Source organism: Arvicanthis niloticus, chromosome 1 (assembly GCF_011762505.2).
Source record: "Arvicanthis niloticus isolate mArvNil1 chromosome 1, mArvNil1.pat.X, whole genome shotgun sequence".
Classification (NCBI taxonomy): domain Eukaryota; kingdom Metazoa; phylum Chordata; class Mammalia; order Rodentia; family Muridae; genus Arvicanthis; species Arvicanthis niloticus.
The window spans coordinates 69,368,771-69,386,974 of NC_047658.1; the positions used below are offsets into that span (position 1 = coordinate 69,368,771).

The window sequence follows — 18,204 nt, forward strand, 5'->3', positions numbered from 1 at the left end:
ACACCAAGCAAAAAAGTCTGACAACAATACATCCTCATTAACTATGCTTATCTCTGAAATGCAAACACCACAGCACATAAAGCCATCTCTTTCTTCATTATGCTTTTTAGTGTTCAATTCTCCTGTACTGAATGCAAATGATTTCTAAGTGTCTCCAGAGCTAGGTTTTGCTCTCTACAAATCTATTCTGCACACTTACTGTCATAACAAATTTCCCAACTTTCTTCACAGAAGCTTGTGATTTAATAATCTTTGGGTCCTTGATAACTAGCTGTGTGCTTGCCACAATAATCAATGAATACATTAACAAACAATGAAGAAAAGCTAACATTAGGTGTTTGCTTGCTCTATGCACCTAACATGTGTTACCTCATCTAACCCATCCGCATTCCAATGTAACCATTATTCAAATTTACAAATAAAATTTTAGTGCAGAGTTTATGAAGCTTGCCCAAAGCCTCAGCTACAACAGGGCTTTGAGCCAGACTTCATTCAGATCCACTACTTTTCAATACTATCTTTCTTCCAGAATACTTTCAGTATGCAAAAAAAAAAAAAAAGATATACTTTAGTAGTGAGTAGAAGATGTAACTAATCATACATGCATTTTACAATCCTTCTGATCCCGGTAAAAGTATAAATACATAAGAATACTGCTGTGCCTACTAAGCTGAAATCGCAAACTGTGGCCTGAAGGTACATCCGCGGACTATCCTTCTCTCTCCTTTCACAGGCAGCTCTCAGTACTCAGTTTCTGGAAGAAAGATAGGAATAACGCATGTGGAAACATTCAGAACAATTCTTGGCTCATAAGCACTCAGTCAGTGTTAATTTACTAGGTAGGCCTGGCCCTGACCTTCCCTAACCAGTAACTCCTTTTACCAGCTACTGGAAACCAGCAGCAATTCATAAACAAATGGATAGCTTGTCATTCCTGTAGTATATAGCAACAGGGAAACATGGTCTCTGTCAATTAGGCTCTCAAGTTCTACCAAAATCCCAAGAACGAGGACTCTCCAAAGGCATCTTGAGTCCTGAATAAAACCTGCTTTGCTTCTCTTCTGTAGAGGCAGATTCTCCCTGCCATATACCATCTCCTTTCTCTCACTATCTAGCTGCCAGAAAGAATAGTTGATATTGCTGACTTTCATCTCTCAGTCCTCTGCCCATTCAAACAAGCCCATCTTTGTGCACCTCTTTATTTGTATAAATGGCATTGGCTAGAGCCTTTTGTAACTTTCCACTCTACAGTTGTTTTATTTATTTATTTTATTTTTTGGTTTTTCAAGACAGGGTTTCCCTGTGTACCCCTGGCTATCCTGGAATTCACTCTGTAGACCAGGCTGGCCTCGAACTCAGAAATCCGCTTGCCTCTGCCTCCCAAGTGCTGGGATTAAAGGTGTGTGCCACCACTGCCCAGCCAGTTTTTCGAGATTTATTCATGACAATACCTAAGGGCTTTGTTCATTCACTGAAGCAACAGTTACAGAAATGACCCATAATTTCTCTCAAGGAAACTGTTCACTTTTTCCAGTTCTGCAGTTGAAGATGAACTGTGTGAGCATGCGTACCTGAGTTCCCCTAAGGCAGACATGCACTACTGGAAAAGCTGCACTGTATTCCTTCAGTCTTACAGGTAACGACCAGTACCTAAATGAGGACGGCTCCATTCTTTCCTATCTTGTACCTCCTTTGGATTTCACTTGCTATTATTTTTCTAACTTTCCTTGGTTTTGTTACTTAGAAACTAGGTTCAATCCCCAGCAAGGGAGTTGGGTAGGGGGAGTGACTTTGGTGTTCTGCAGTTTTGCCACAATGTGTTTAGTTATGGGGTTTCCTGCATGTTTTCAATTCTTGTCGGACTTCATGAATCTTAAGATATACAGGGTTTTTATTAATTCTGAAATCATCTCAGGTCATCACATCTTCATATTCTTTTTTTTTTTTTTTGGTTTTTCGAGACAGGGTTTCTCTGTGTGGCCCTGGCTGTCCTGGAACTCACTCTGTAGACCAGGCTGGCCTCGAACTGAGAAATCTGCCTGCCTCTGCCTCCCAAGTGCTGGGGTTAAAGGTGTGCGCCACCACTGCCTGGCTCATCTTCATATTCTATACTCCTTCATTCTATCTGCTTTTCCCCTGGGTTAATGTTTGGAGCTTCCTGATCAATGTCTTCAGTTCTCTTTCCTAGTTTCCTCATTCTTACGTGTCTGAGGAGTTTCCTCACATACTGGGCTACTTTAAACCACAGTTTGCCTTACTGAGCTCCAACTTCACTGACTAGATGTTTCCATTAGTTAGTTCTACAAATTATTTCCCGTCTTGGCCACTCACTGAGGTGTTCAATTCTGGATATCCTTATATAAAGATCTTCAGTTCTGGAATATCTTTAGTCCTGAACCACGTCTGTTCACTGGTTCACTCTGCATTTCAGTCCTCCTTTCCTGTGTGTGACTCTCCTTTCAGTGGAAGCCTGCTGGCTCACACTGTCACTTTCCACTGAGTTTACCCACAGCGGGGCATCTTCCTTCTGGAAGAACCCTGGGCCATCTGGGGTAGGAGAGTGTTCCTGAAAGTCTTGCTTTAGTTTCTCCATGTGATTTGCATAGTTCACTAGCTTGGAGATATCTTTTTAATATTAAGTTTTTACCATAAGGTTATCTGAACCAAAACCTTTCACATCTTAAATGTGAGTGAGCTTTGGTTTTTTTTAGAAAAGTTTTTTTTTTTTTTTTTTTTAATTTCTACTTTGCAAAAAGCCCAGGCAAACCAAGATTTTTTGTTCTCTCTCTGTGACAGAGGGTAGTTTTTTGTTTGTCTGTTTGCCTATCCTTTCACCGAGAATACAGCCCATGAAGAACCCGAGCTATGCAGAATTCTTTGCCTCTTGCACATGGCTAAGCTCAACCCCAGAAGAGGAAAACAGAACCCCCTCACTCAGGCTTCACTGGGTCCCATGAGCCAAGGTAACAAGGTAAACAGTGTGGGCACAAGGGCTTAACAGTTTAGATAGCTCCATGTCTACTGACTACTGTCTCCCAGCAACCTCGGGAATGTGTGAAGTCACTGTTCTGTACTCCCTATCCGTCTGGGTATGTGCGGTCTACCATCTTTCAAAGACAACTGGGGTTTCCAACACATGTGCAACAAAACCCCATTCAGAGGGTCTCTGAAGTGCAAAAGTCAGATCCTCTTTGGAATTCTTTGGCGCATCCTCACCCTTTGACAGGACATCCAAAGTCCACCATTGCCCAACAAGTCTGTCCCTGACCTTCCACCCTCTTGTGGACACTGTGTCTGAACTAATAGGAACCAAATACTCATTATATTAATCAAATAAAATGTGACTAAAATGGATTATCATATTCTCAAGCTAAGTCACATATAAATGAACTTAAGGTGGGCAACTCTTCTAAATTAAGTGGATGTCAGGGAGCAGAAGAGAGGAAGGAAGCAGATACCACCTGCATCCCTGCTGTTCAGTTTGAATCCAAAGAGCCAAGCAATTCCTTCAGTGGTAATTCATTTCCGTGGTAAACAGATGATGAAGTAATCTCAACAAGAGTTTTGTAAAACACATAAGTGTGAGACACATGGTATCCGCCTCACTGCAACTAAAAAGGATACGCTTATTTTGTCATTGAGGAGAAAGGATGAGTCACCTCATACAGTCTGAAACAAGTCCTTACAGACCAGAGAAACCCATCCTTTTATATAATCACATAACTTCATTATGCACTAGTCCTAAACCTAATTTAGGCAACACACTTAGCAGATGTTGTCTGACAACTGAGTAATCGACCAGAACTATTTGCTTTTTACAGAAAACAAATGTTTAAAAAGTGTTAATCATAAGTGAACAGGAAGTGTGAACAGAGATGTTTGTGTGGGGAGACTGTGAGACAAAAAGGAAGGACACACTAAAAACCTTTTTATCTACATTTTTGAAATTCGATTTTAAGACAAAAAAAAGTCTGCCAACTTAAAGTTGTCATCAGCCTTTGTCTAGCTTGTTACTTTAATCATTACCTACAGTACAAGAAAAAATAATTATCCTAAAAGCTAAAAAGTTCCATTTTCAAGATCAAAGACAGTATAATTTAGAGCTCTTTTGGCTTTAAATTAAAATGCTTTAATCATTTTCAATATGACGTAAATATAATTAGTATGTATAGTTCTAAAACTATTCACGACTGTGTAGTAAATATTTTTAAAATCAACACATTAGAATGCCTTTATATTTAGAATATAAATTGCATGAGAAAGCTTTATAATATTTTGTTCACTGAAAAATGCTTAACAAAATGCAGCTATTCATTATAAACTCTGCACAGTGTTCAAGACACAGACAAGGACCTGCACAGCCTCAAAGAGTGTGAAGTTCAGCGTGGAGCCAGCCTTGATATTGTCTCTGCTGTAGCCTTCACGCACAGGGTTTCACAGATCAACAAAGCTAATAAACCAGGTGTGGTGGTGCATGCCTGTAATGCTAGCACTAAGAAGGCTGAGGGGTTGTTGTAAGTTTGAGGCCAACCTGGGGATACACAGTGATACCCTGTCTCAAATTAAATAAATTTCAAGCCACAAAAATGTCAAAAACACAACCAAAATTTTCAACAAGCACAAACTATACTTTTTTTTTCCCCACAGACAATCCTAAAAGAGACATTGTTTTTGAAATCTTTTTTGAAAAATAAATAAGTTGTGCACGGTGGCACATGCTTTCAGTCCCACAATTGGGAGGCTAAGGGTGGAAGGCCTCAAGTTTACTGCCTGTCAGGGCTCCACAGCAAGGTCCTGTCTCAAAACACAGATAGAGTAAGCACTGCAGAGCATATGCAGGGGGATGAAGTGGGAGGACCACAGGACTGCAGGAGTTCAAAACCAGCCTCTGCAACAGAATACAACCTAGCTTCAAATAGATATGCAAGCAAGCAAGCACAACAAACTCTCATTTAAACAGCAATGCACCTGAGACAACTTCATTTCCAGTCTCACAAAGCTTGCCAACCCTTCCTTCATTTGCTGGCCTAACTGCACTGTAAGAATCCACCAAGAGATACACTTACTAGGGTTCCACACATGATTTCCTGCTGCTGTGGTTTCTATTCCTGAAATCACAATGCAAACGTTCAGCTTCCGCCATTCATAGCCATGATGAGCCAGGACAGTAGCTCACACCTGCAAGCTCAGCACTCAGGAACCTGAAGCAGGTGAATAGCTCCGGCTGCTGGACTCTAAAGTCAGTTCATATCAGAAACCAAACAAAGTCAACATGAGCCTTTCCCTGTCCAGAGTCTGCAGTTTGTCATTTTACACAGGCCCTCTTTTAGCTTTTGTTTCTCTATTTCCACACTGCAACTTGTAACTAGTCGTTCTTGCCTCCACTTCAGGTTTCTCTCTGCAACAATGAGGATCCAGAGCAGAGCAATACTTAACCTCTTCTCTTTAGCAAACTCTTTGAAAATCTGTTCAAGCTGTGGGTGACTTCTCCATGGAAATGGACAGTTACAAAACAACTTTTAAAAAATTATGGATCTAGAGAGATGGCTCAGTGCTTAAGAGCACTAGCTACTCTTCCAGAGGACCCAAGTTCAGTTCCCAGCAGCCACCTGTCAGTTCCCAAAAATCTATGACACCAATTCCAGGGAATCTGACACCCTCTTCTGGCCACTGCGTGTGCGCGTGTGTGTGTGTGTGTGTGTGTGTGTGTGTGTGTGTGTGCGGGTGTGCACACACACACACAAAGCACAGTGATACAAGGTTGTTGAGTTTGGGTTTGTTCTGTGAGACATAGTCTCCGGTAGCCCAGACTGGCCTAGATTTTATTATGTACTCAAGGAAGATCTTGAATTTATTCTCTAGTCTCTACAACCCAAACACTGGAATTATAGGCTTGCCCTATCACACTCAACAAAATTTATTACATTTTTATTTATTTATTTTGGGAGGTATGTTCACATGCCACTACACACATGTGGAGGAAAAGGACAACTTTTCAGCTTTTAGTTCTCCCCCTTCACTATGTGAGTCCTGGACTTTAACTCAAGTTGTCAGGCTTGGCACTGTTGGTGACTTCTTGCTGCCCCCACCTCCGCTGTTAAAGTTTTAATTAAAATATATTGTGTATAACTTCAGTAAATACCCACCAAAGCCAAACAAGAGTTTTCAAGCCCTATTCAGCAATTCCTTTTTTTTTTTTTTTTTTTTTTTTAAGTTTTGTTTTTTAAATGGCTTCACATGTAGCCAACAACCTTGAACTTCTGTCCCTCCTGGGTCCACTTCCCAAATACTGAGATTGCACGTTTGCATCACCGTGACTGGTTCAGCAGTATTTTCTATTCTTCTAAAATTATTTAGCTGGATAAACATGACTGCATTTACTCAGTGATCCAAAAAGGAAACTTAGGAAAAATACTCTTTATTATGACTCACATATAACTGAAAGATACTAAGTAACTTAATAAATCCTATGGACTCTCATTTTAGGTAAATGACCTGAATCACATAGCCTATCCTTTTTGAAAACAAATTTCTTTAATGGGAAAAAGTTCACACAAATCAATAAGCAATACATTTCTTTACATAGTTCAAATTTCAAGGTGGAGTTTCACAACAGTTCCAAGAGATATAGAAAGAGAAATTGCTATCCTATTTGACCATACTGTCAATGTAGTTAGTAGGGATACCAGAGAAATTGCTTATATTTATAATCTCAGAAATTAAAGCAAGCTAAATTGAGAAAATCAGATGAAATTGTACTTTCATCATTAGACAAGTTAGTTAATCTCTTTGGGCCTCGGTCTCATATATAAAAGAGAAATAAAGATACAACCAAGACCATTGTGATGTTTTTAGAAGGAATAACAAGAAACGCAGAAAGTAAAATACAGACCATCTCAGCTCTTAAGACTGAAAAGCAAGGTGTCTTTGGCAGGTGTCTCTGCTTGAACCAAAAACAGATGCATTCTGGACCTTGTAGTTTCTAGGAACTGCACTTTCATACACACAAAGCAATGCCTTCCTTCTGCTGAAAACAACGTAAGGCAGAATTCCTAACATAAAAGGGCTAACAAATGGCTTTTCCTGATTTACGGTTCTTGAAAATCTCAGCTGTAGGTATGTTGCCAAGGCATGCACCAAAGCAGCTTAGTTCGTGTTAAAAACGGAATCTTCTATCTCAGACTTCAGCACCAACAAGTGATGAACTGCCGAAGGTGGGAAAGGAAAAGGAGTTCAGGCCAAGAGTCCAACAACAGACCTTTAAATTGCCAGCATCATAGACGAAACTTAAAAGACAGAAAACAGCCCCCAGCCAACCAGTTTAAAAACTTAAATCCCACCCAGCTTTTTTCAACAAGCACTACTGACGTTTATGGTTAGTATTATCACCAGTATAGATGGCATTTATCTCATCCTCACTATGTGCCAAGCTCTCAGCACCAAGCATGGTATTTTTTTTTTTTCAAGATTGCCTGAGAACTTCACACGCGAGCTCATCCTCAAAAGCCATTCTGCTCTCAAGTCTGCAAAGCCTTGAGCCTGGGATACCCCGCACCTCATCCTCTACAGCCCTGGGAGACACATCCTTCCTAGAATGCGACCCTAAGCCCTCCGCCCAACACTGAAACAAGCGCTTCTGGGATCCTCCTCCAGGGCGCCTCCCCCTCCACGCACCAACTTCAACATGCCCCTAACTTGTTCCAAGAAGTGTTTCCTTCCAAACTTCTGACTTACGCAAGGCGCGGGGTTCCCTCACTGCCCCCTCCAAATTCAACACGCCCGCAGTTCGCTCCAAAGTTCAACATTAACCAACACATACTGCGCCAGGGCAGAACCCGGTCGCGACCCCAGGAGAACTCTCCACACCCGCTCCGGTAGGGCCCGGGACCCTCCACCCCGCTCACCAGGCCAGACCCGGTGGCTGGGCCTGGCTGGACCCCACAGGGGCGAGGGGAGGCTCCACCTGGCTCCGCGAGCGGCTCCGGCTCCGGCCTGGGCCCCGAGGCAGCCGCGCCCCCGTCCCGGCGCGGGCGGCAGCGCTCCGGCTGTCCGCGACGGGCGCGCTCGCCCATCAGCTTCACGGCGGCCTGGCGGTCGTCACGGGCCCGACGGCGGGCCCAGCCCGAGCCGCGGGGACGGCAGCGACGGCAGCCCGGGCCCACCGCGCGAGAGGCGCAGCCTCGGCACCGCGAGTGGCTGCACGGCAGGGCCGCCACTTCCCCCGGGGTCTCCAGGCACCCGGTGCAGCCCGACTCCTCCGGCCGTGGCGCTGGCCGCAACACTAACAACGCGGGGCTAGAGGCCGGGCCCGGAACCCCGGCTTTCGCTGCCGCCATCTCGTCACAGCGGCCCCGTCGGCCCCGCCGACTCAGAGCTGCCGCGGCCGCCGCGGAAGAAGCCCGAGTGCTCGGACCTGCCGCCGCCATCTTGTTTCCCGTTTGAAGGGAGAGTCCGTTGCGCTGGGAGAGGAGTAGAGGGCGGGGCAGTGCGCGGTGGACAGCTATCTGCATATTCATGAGGGGCGGGGAGCCTAGTCGGCCTGGGGATATTTCTCCTAGAACCTCTAGCTTAGCGGGAGGAGACTGCTCATTAATATTTAATGATTATTCTTTATATATCCGGTCTTCAGCCCGCCCTCCAGCTTTTACAGTTTCTAGCACGGAATCCAAAGCGATTACAAACTGAAAGAATTTATTTGGAAATTCTGAGCGACCCTGAGCTTTATAAAGTGAGCTATAAATGTGAGCTATCCAGAAACTTGTCAAAGTACTTCATTTGGTAAGGGCTTTCTCCTCGGGACCATGACAGCTTGTTGTGATTAAAATGAGGCCTACCACGACCAGAAGTCTTGAGTGACTATTAACAACCTGGCCAGCCCTCATCTCATCCCCCTCCCCCCTTTCTCCACATCCCTTTATGAAGTCCCCTCCCTTGACTGGGGCAAAAGCATACTTTATTTCTCACTTATACACACATCCTGCTCCTCAGATTACTTTTCCGTTTGATACTTAAATGTAGACACTCTTGTACTTGTGCCTTTTCTCTTCTCGGTCTATATGATTCCCTGGTCTCCTTTCTGCCTCATGAAAGCCCACACTAATATCTGCTGTTCAAAGTTACTGAATTTATCATTATGGAAACATTCTTGGATATCTGCATCCTCCATGCACAAACCTAATGCTTCCCTCCTTTCAAAACAGCCCTTCTTATTTCCCCCATTCTATTCACAGAACCGTCTGTCTCCACAGGTCCTCAAGCTCCCAGCCCAGGCGTCTTTAACTTATAGTCTTGTCATTTTCTGGCCAAAATGGCTCTATTTCCAGCCTGTTCCCACCCACTTCTTCATTCCTTAGGCCCACTGCATGATTTCTTCCTCATCATCTCTCATCGAGCTGGCAGCAGTGACTTCTGCAAACTGACCTCCCATCACACAGCCCTACTTCCGATAAGCTTTGTTCCGTGGTTCTTAGAGTCCATTCCTACCGGTCAGCTCTGACCACATCATTCCTGTTTAAGCCAGGGAGAGGTGTTCAGACTTTGTTGTGATTTCCCTTTCTGGATACAGAGGATTTAGGAAAAAGAATGGCTCCCCCTGATGGAAAGATGGTTCTACTACAACAGGTCCCAGGCTGCTGCCTTTTTTTTTTTTTTTTTTTTTTTCTTAAGGTACATCTAGACCAAGATATTATCTTTATGGAAAAGCAGAGGCTTTGTAAAGACATTATTTTTAAGTAACTTTATGTAGAAGAAAGCATCTAGAAGCTCCAGGTTGCCATGAGAGTGTCTACAGTTGGTGGTAACCAATTCAAAGCTTAGTGATTAATCCAAGTCAGAAGCCAGAGAAGTGGGGAGGGAGGGAGCCATGGAGTCTCAGAATGAGAACCTGGTAGTTAAAGGACAGACAGCAACTGACAAAGGGTCAGTGAGTAATGAAACATCATGTCCAGAGAGTCAGAGGCCCAGACTAAGGCCCAGACAGCCAGAATACTGCCAGACACATAAGTGTGCTCTTGGCTGGGCTATGGCACTTCCTCACTTCCTACCCAGGGACATTTTACCTGGTTCTGACAAGGAAGACTTATGGAGAGTATGCTAGCTAGTTTTATGTTAACCTGACAGAAGCTAGAGTCATCTGACAGGAGGGAGCCTCAGTTGAGGACTTGCCTCCATAAGATCAGGCTCTAGGCAAGCTTGTAGAACATCTTTTCAATCAGCGATTGAGGGGAGAGAGCCTGGCCCGTTGTAAGTAGTATGACCCTGACACAATGGTCCTGGGTTCTATAAGACAGCAGGCTAAGCAAGCTATGAAGAGCAAGCCAGCAAGCAACATTCTTCATGACCTCTGCAGCAGCTCTTGCTTCTGGGTTCCTGCCCAGTTTGAGTCCCTGACTTAGCTTCCTCAGTGGATTTTAATTCAGGGTATATAAACCAAATAAACGTTTTCCTCTCAAAACTGCCTTTGGTCACAGTGTTTCAGCACAGCATGGTGAAACTTAGAAAGCAACCACCATTAGAAACAGCTGCTTCTTGTCAACTGGTCACTCAGTAGGACTGCAGTCTGAAGGGCCTGTTCACTGCTAGTCTAGAACAGTGTAGCTTGCTTTCTTGGACACAAAGAGAAACAGAAAATTTTCTTTTCCACAAAGAAAGGTAAGTGATTTGAGTATCACTTGGCCAGATGTCAGCTCTGATCTTGTTCCTGGTCCTTTTCATTGGCTCACTTCTTTTTTCCTGCCTTCAGTCTCCTCGGCTTTAAAATAAGTGTACTAGAATGCAGCGGTTCTCTGCCTGAGATGCACCACACAAGTATACACACTCGGGCATATGACAGCCACGGCGTTGCCTCAGATGTCTGAATGCCAAAAGCTGAGATAAAGGAGTCCAGGATCTATGTGATGCTTACTTTTAATGTTACAAGAATCTAACACTAGATTGTAAGGGAGACCACTGCAATGGACACATTCAATAGTCTCCTCCATCTCTCAAATTCAAAAGACCGATTCCCAGTTTCCAGTCTTTTCTCTCCTCTGTGTGTTGCCAAGGTAATCTTTCTAACACAGTAATGGTGACGGGGTGTGGGGGTGGGGGGTGGGAGAGACAGATCTGTGCAGAGCTATTCATGATGAGACAGGAATGAGAAGAAGATGGTTCTAAAGTTTCAGGTGTGAACCAGAGACTGTGATCATGGTTGACAAGCCAGCAAAGTGGAACAACCAGAAGGAGCACTGGTCTGAGGAGAGGACTGATGCCTGGCAGACATTTCTCTGTGTCTCATTTGCCATCATCAAACCTCCTTTCTGCTAAGAAAGCCCCTATTCTGTGTATCTTTGATGAGAGGAGGGAAGCTGACACAGGGAAGCATCTAGCTCCTCCCTGCCTGGAGAAGCCAGGGCTGGTCATAGGTCTTGGGCTCCACTCCCTTCCCACTCCTCTCAGAACTCTGACTCTTCCATGAGTGACAGATTTAGAGACAGATTTAGAATTGTTCATAGCAACAAAAACAGTGGGTATCCAATAGCAAGGGCTCTTGGGTAGGAATTGGGGGAGGGGTGGTACCCTTCCCTTGTTGATAGTAGCCACTCTGGATTGTTCCTGTGGTACCAGCTGCCTGGGCTTTTAGCCTCTCTTCAGTTGATTCAGTTTTTCCTTAAACCAGTCTCAGTTCCTGTCAACTCTGCGGCAATTCTTGTTGTTATTTTGAGGCATCGTCTGATACTGGTTGTTAAGGATACTTCACAGATTATGAAATGATACAACAAGCTTAGGCCAATGGTCTAGGACAGAAAAAGCCCAAATAGTGTAACTACCCTGGCAGGAATGAAGATTTTCCAAAGAGACGAATGTGCCCCTCCCTTTAGAGATTGATCTACTAGAATAATAGACCCCATGGAATTGGAATTTCCCTGGAAATCCTGTACTGGGAGAAGGATTAGACTAGAAATGGTGCCAGGCAGAAAAACTTGTCTCTCAGAAAGAAACTTCATGCAATACTGACAGCTTGTCAGACCACCTTGAAGAAATACTATAGTCCAGGCAATGAGGAAGGACAGGACCATACTTAGACCAGGGCTGCTTAGCTGTGCGTGCCTCTTGCACTGTATTTAAAGCTAAGCTTCATGTCAAGACCCAGAAAAGATGGATTTGGCCAGAGGAGGGGATGTGGTCCATCTGACCTCTGTGTTCCTCTTCCCCACTGGGGCCACACTGAGTAAATCTTTTTCTGCTCTTCAGCCTGACTCTACCTCTTTTGTTAGCTGAGCCCCTGAGGTTCGGTGCAGGATCCAGGGCCAAGGCTCTGCTCCTAGCAGAATAGTGAGATAGTAGGCCATGCTTTGTTCTCATCCTCCACTGGCTATACAGACTACCAGGAAAAAACAGGACCCATAGACTCACTTTAATGCAGGATGATAACTAGAACAAGAATGGAGTCCCATGCTTCAATCTACCACCCCTGTCATCCAGGCTGAGGACTACATGGCTGTTCATAGTGCTTCAACTGGAACAGCTCCAAACTGGCCTCAACTAATCTTAAAACTCTTCACCCACTCCAGAGCAAGCCTCTCTCTGCTCTTCCTTCAGGCTGATGACTCTATTTTTGCTCTGCTGGGCTGATGGACCATAAGTTAAGACCATCCAGTCTGAATCTAGGTGGAAACAAGGCCATGTCTCTTTGCAAAGCCAGGAGCCCCTTCACACCAGCTTACAACAGACCTCACACATCTAGCATGAGAAAAAAAAAAATCCACCCCTCCCTGTGCTCTTCTCTTTGGGCAGCTTCTTTGTCTCCCCCCCCCCTTTTTTTTTGTTTCTTCCCTTCGGTTTCAGAAAAAGGTTCTCATGAAGCCAATCATTGTACCTATCACTTTGTCACCCGTTTGACCCCCTCCAGACTCCGTATGAATCTCCATGACACTCGGCTTCTGCCTCTTCAAGATTACAATCTGATAGGCAAAATTATGCACCCATAATCATAACAAAAGAGTTGTGGCAAAGCTAGAAGCAGTATAGTGAGCCCACATACACATGTGCGCATGTACACACACACACACACACACACACACACACACACACACACAGTCTCATGGAAGCAGAGAGCATAGGCAGAGTCTTAGGGAAGGTCTCACAGAAGACCTCTTTGAATTCTGCTCTGAAGGTGAGTTCACCCAGTAGACAGGAGGGAAGGAAAGCTGAGGTGGGAAGGCAGCAAAGCTCAGCTGTGTGTGTGTGTGTGTGTGTGTGTGTGTGTGTGTGTGTGTGTGTGTGTGTGTCGGGGATGTTGGGGGTGGTGTTCAGACTAAGCAATTAATTCAATATAGGAAGAAAGAACATAGGGCTGGAAATTAGCCTAGGAAATTGGGGGAAATGAAATAGGTGCAGCAAGCCTGAGGAACTGAGTGAGCCCAGATGGTAGAAGAAGAAAACTGACTCCAAGTTGTCTGATCCTCACAGGCAAGCCTGGCATTCACAGGGACCACCTCGCCCTCCTTCCCTCCCTTTCCCCCTCTCTACCTCTTCCTACCCCAAACATGTAAAACTAGAAGGTTGTCTTAGTGGAGCTGAAGGGACGGCTCAGTAGTTAAGAGCACTGGCTGTTCTTCCAGAAGACCTAGGTTCTATTCCCAGCACTGACATAGGCAGCTCACAAAATGCCTGCAATTCCAGTTTCAGACAGCAAGGCCCTCTTCCAGCCTCTGAAAGCACCAGGCACACTTGTAGTACACAGATAAACATGCAGACAAAACACACATAACCATACTTTTTTTAAAAATGAAAATTAAAAAGAAAATGGTTTAAAAGATAAAACTAGAATTTACAGAGCAACCACAACATGGCAGGCACCACATTAAGGAGTAAACGACTATCTCATTTTAGCCTGTCAGCCCTGCACAATGACATGTTTGTCTCTGTTTATTTATAGAGGAAAACAATCAAGATCTTTGGGAGCAGTCAAAGGACTTAATATTTGGACTAAAGGAGCTTTGACATAAATTGTATAGGGATAATTCTCAAAGCTATAGTTGTGGTTATGGAGTACAAACAGTGTCTTCTCCCCACCGGTATGGAGCTGAGAGATCACTAGAGAAAGCCATTCCTCAGCACTGAGAATTCAGCCACAAGAAGGAAGGCCGGCAATTGATGACTCCAGGCAGCTTCAAGTACAAGATTTGGCGTACCCTAGATGTTATGTTTCATGGAATATCACCCCATAGTTAATACCATTACCATTCGGTGAGTTTCAAAGTACAATACATAAGAAAACAATCTATTAAGAAACAAGCTGATGGTGGTGAGAAGTTATCTCTGGCCAGGCATGGCGGCACGCACCTTTAGTCTCAGCACTAGGGAGGCAGAGGCAGTCAGATCTTTGAGTTTGAGGCTAGTCTGGTCTGCAGTTTGAGCTCTAGAACAACCAAGGCTGTTACACAGAGAAGTCCTGTCAGAAAAAAAAAAATAAAAAGGTTCTCTCTGGATTTCTTACTTATATACTTACTGTACGTCCACTTAATTCTACAGGCAGCAGGGCCTGCCCCACAGTCTGTCTCCCTGAAGCCGAGTCTTCTCTACTCTTCTGTCCCCTAGACCCTGGCTAGACGTTCTGAGCAGTCACTTTCCCTTCCCTCGCCACTCTCCTCATTTTTTGAGATAAAGTCTCACACTGTAGCCCAGACTGGCCTGGAACTTACACTAATCCTCCTATTACCAGCCTCAGAGTGCTGGGACTATATACCACACCAAGCTTGATTTATTACAGAAATTCCTTGATGAATGAAAATTTTATATTATACATAGTTATTGTTTATAAGGGGCAGAGGTGGCTTTAATATATATATCGTGTTTATGATAGAAAGTATAAGAGAAAAACGGGCAAATAGCTCTACTCAACCCCATTTCACAGTAAGACATTTAGAGGCAGACTTCTCTCTACTAGGATTTGTCATAATATAGCTCAGATCTGCTTAATTCTCACTGAGCCTGCCTCCTAGTAACCTCAACAAAGAAATCTTACTAGCTTCACTTTGCCTAGACCAAGTCCCCAAAAGAAAGTGGCCATGCTCCAGCTTGAGGACAAGTGTGAGACACAGTGAAGCCACACTTTGTCATAAATGAATGAGTAAGAGAGTAACACTGAGCAGAATGAAGAATTTGCCTCTGAAGAAAATGTCTCTAGTTTGGGAAGAAACTGATGCTTAATGGGTCAGCTAAAGGCCAAGAGCAGGGAGCAGAGCAACAAGTGATAAAAATTACTTTGTCTATTCTAGAATGGTCACTGGACGATGGTTCTTTGTTCACAATTTGGTTGCTAGTCTCAGCTCCACTCTCCAATCTGCGGGAACAGCCAGCTACTTTCCCGGTCTCTCAGGACTGTGTTGTTACCAAGTGACCACCAGGAGGCAAACAGAGCCTGCACTGCCTCTTCCAGTTTCTCAGAGCCCTGCTGATGTTTGAAATCACCAGAGGTTTCTAACCAAACCCCTTTATTAAAAAGAAGAAAACTAAGGTTTAAGGAGGGGAATGACTTGGTCAAAGCTCTTTAGTGAATCATGTGAACTAGAAACCAATGCTTCTGACAACTCCATCTCTACCCATATTGACGCAGGATCTCACCATGACACAGCCCTTGCCGGCCCAAAACTTACTATATAAATCAACTGGTCCAACTCACAGTACCATCATCCCTAGCTAACACTTCTTTCATGTTTCTACATAAAGACTAGTTTCCCGATTAAGTTATAAGAACAAGAGGCTGGGGAGTGTGTTTGGACAACAGTGAGTGTCTCCTGCACCTACACTCTGTCTTACCTGTGTTGTATGCAATTTGGAGGATTTCGCCAAGCATGAAACTACAGTGTGGCAGGTCCAGCCACCCTTCCTGGGTGCAAAGAGATGAAAACTCATCATCCCACCCTCCTGGAGCTCAGTGTCAGTGAAGAAAGACAGATATGTGAACTTGTCACTAATCCAGGAGAGGGCTTGACAATGGTGCAGATAAACCCGTATGGAAGTGCAGAGAAGGAAGCCACTACTAGGTGGGCACAGAACTGGATCCAAAGGAAGGATCTGAACTCATCCAAGAAAAAGGGAGTTCCAAATAGAAGGGACATAGACGAAGCCAGAACTTAGAGTCACAGAACTCCCTGAGCAGGGTGGAAAAGAGATTCTGAGGAGCTGCCACACGTGTATCAGAAGCTGGATTAGTGTGGAGAAGGAGTAAAGAAGCAGCTTGGGGTCAGTCAGTGACACATGTAATCTCAGGACTAAGGAGAATTGTAAATTCAAGGACAGCCTAGGCACAGAGTGAGTTCAGTACCAATGAGATCCTGAAGGAAGAGAGAAGATGGGGGAAGACATGAGGATGAGAAGAAAAGGAAGGGAAGGAGGGAGGGAGAGAGGGAGGGAGAAAAGGAGGGAGGGAGGAAAGAAGGGAGGGAGGAAAGGAGGGAGGGAAAGAGGAAAGCAGGAAAGAAAGAAGGGAAAAAGGAGAGAGAGAGGGGAGCAGAGGAGGTAGAGAGGTAAACAAGGAGGGAAGAAGAGGTAGGTAGGAAAGATGAGAGAGAGGAAGAGGGAGAAATCTTCCATCAGCTGTAAAGTTGCTGCTGTTCACTCATTCCTTCAAGGAGCTTTAAGCACAGCAGGCTCCAGGCTGCTGCTGATAACAATAGAGATGTTAGGTGAAGTGGGGGTTGGGGCTGGAGTAATGGCTCAGTGGTTAAGAGTACTTGTTACTCTTCCAGAAGACTGGGTTTCGATTTCTGGCACCTACAACAGGCAGCTTACAGCCACCTTAACTCTAGCTTCAGGGATCCAGTCTCCTCTTCTGGTCTCTGAGGTCACTTGCACACACAAACGGGATACGCTTAATGCTGGCACACACACATACACAGAAGTAAAAGTAAAACTAAAAATAGGTGGTCATGATGGCATGCGCCTTCAACCGGAGCACTCAGGAGGCTGAGGCAGGCAGCTCCCTGTGAGTTAGAGGTCAGTCTGGTCTACCTAGCCAGCCCCAGGACAACCACGGCTACACAGAGACCCTGTCTCAAATAAAATAAGCAGTGGCAGAGGTGCTGGCGACAGTATTACACAATCAAACTTCTAGAATTTGGAGCCTTGAGTCTAAGCTTCGGGGTCGGTGTGAATCAGATGCTGATGATGCGTGTCCTAGCCTCCACACTTTCTCTTGTAACTCACTTTTCTCGTCACAATGCCCCCTCAAGCATGAGGGATATTTGAAGATGCCTGAACTCACTGGGCTGTTCTCTAAGCACAGATTGGTAAGTAGCAACCCCAGTGAGTGCAAGCGACACAGTTCTAGAAGGGCCTAGACTCCTGTATGCAGGAAAAGTGGTTTTATGACTGGAAGCAGTGGTGTGCAGGTGGGACCAAGCCAGCTTTCTACGCCAAAACTACAAAAAAAAAAAAAAAAAAAATCACCTGAGGATGAGGCGCAGTGAGCCCACCTACCAACCTAAGAGAAGCCTGGCAGTTACAAAGTCTGGGAGAAGATATGAGAGAGGCAGCTGGATGATCAGATGAATGCTTTATCTTTTTAAAAATCTGTTCTTTAAGATTTTCATACATGTATACCATTTATTTTGATCCTATCAACCCCTACTCTCCCTCCAACTCCTCCCAGACTCCCTTAGCCCCACCCCATACCAACTTCATGTTTTCCTTCGTCAGTTTAACACAGTGATATTCTTAACCGGTAACATCCTGCATACTAGATATTACATTATGATCCATAACAGTAACAAAATTACAGTTATGATGTAGCAACAAAATAATTTTATAGTTGAGGGTCTGTTGTGGCCTGAGCTGCCCCACGTTTGGGGGCCAAAATGTCTCAGACCGTTCTGTCATTGTTGGAACCCGCACTGCCAGAAGCCTTGGGGACTAACTTGTTAGCCCACACTGCCCCAAGCTGCTCAGGTCTGCGGGTTGGGGTTCAGCAAGAGAGAGAGTGAGGATGGACAAGGAATGGAGACCAGACAGAGTGTGATTCAATCCCGTTTATTCTTCAGTCTCTCTTCTTCTCTCCAAGTCCCAAGTCTTGAGTTCCTAGTCCCTAGTTCCTAGTCCCTAGTGCCTCCAAGTTCCAAGTTCTTTCTTCCAAGTTCTCAATACTTAATAATCACTAACTCCAAGTTGTTCTCTCCTAATGCCTAATTCCTACTCCCAAGTTGTAGTCTCTGAAGTGTCTGA

The 18,204-nt window shown here is 44.6% G+C and overlaps 1 protein-coding gene across 2 annotated transcripts in view; it reads right to left on the minus strand.

Moving 5' to 3' along the window:
• Rnf169 (ring finger protein 169) overlaps positions 1-9,248 on the minus strand; it is a 69,587-nt gene extending 60,339 nt beyond the window's left edge. The window contains exon 1 of one of the 2 annotated variants that reach the window (XM_076938781.1): positions 7,964-9,248. In XM_076938781.1, coding sequence (XP_076794896.1) covers positions 7,964-8,516 — 553 coding nt within the window. In that variant the 5' untranslated portion in view covers positions 8,517-9,248. The remainder of the gene's footprint in view (positions 1-7,963) is intronic. The other variant, XM_034518513.2, reaches the window with a different exon arrangement.
• Between the last annotated feature and the right edge of the window lie 8,956 nt (positions 9,249-18,204).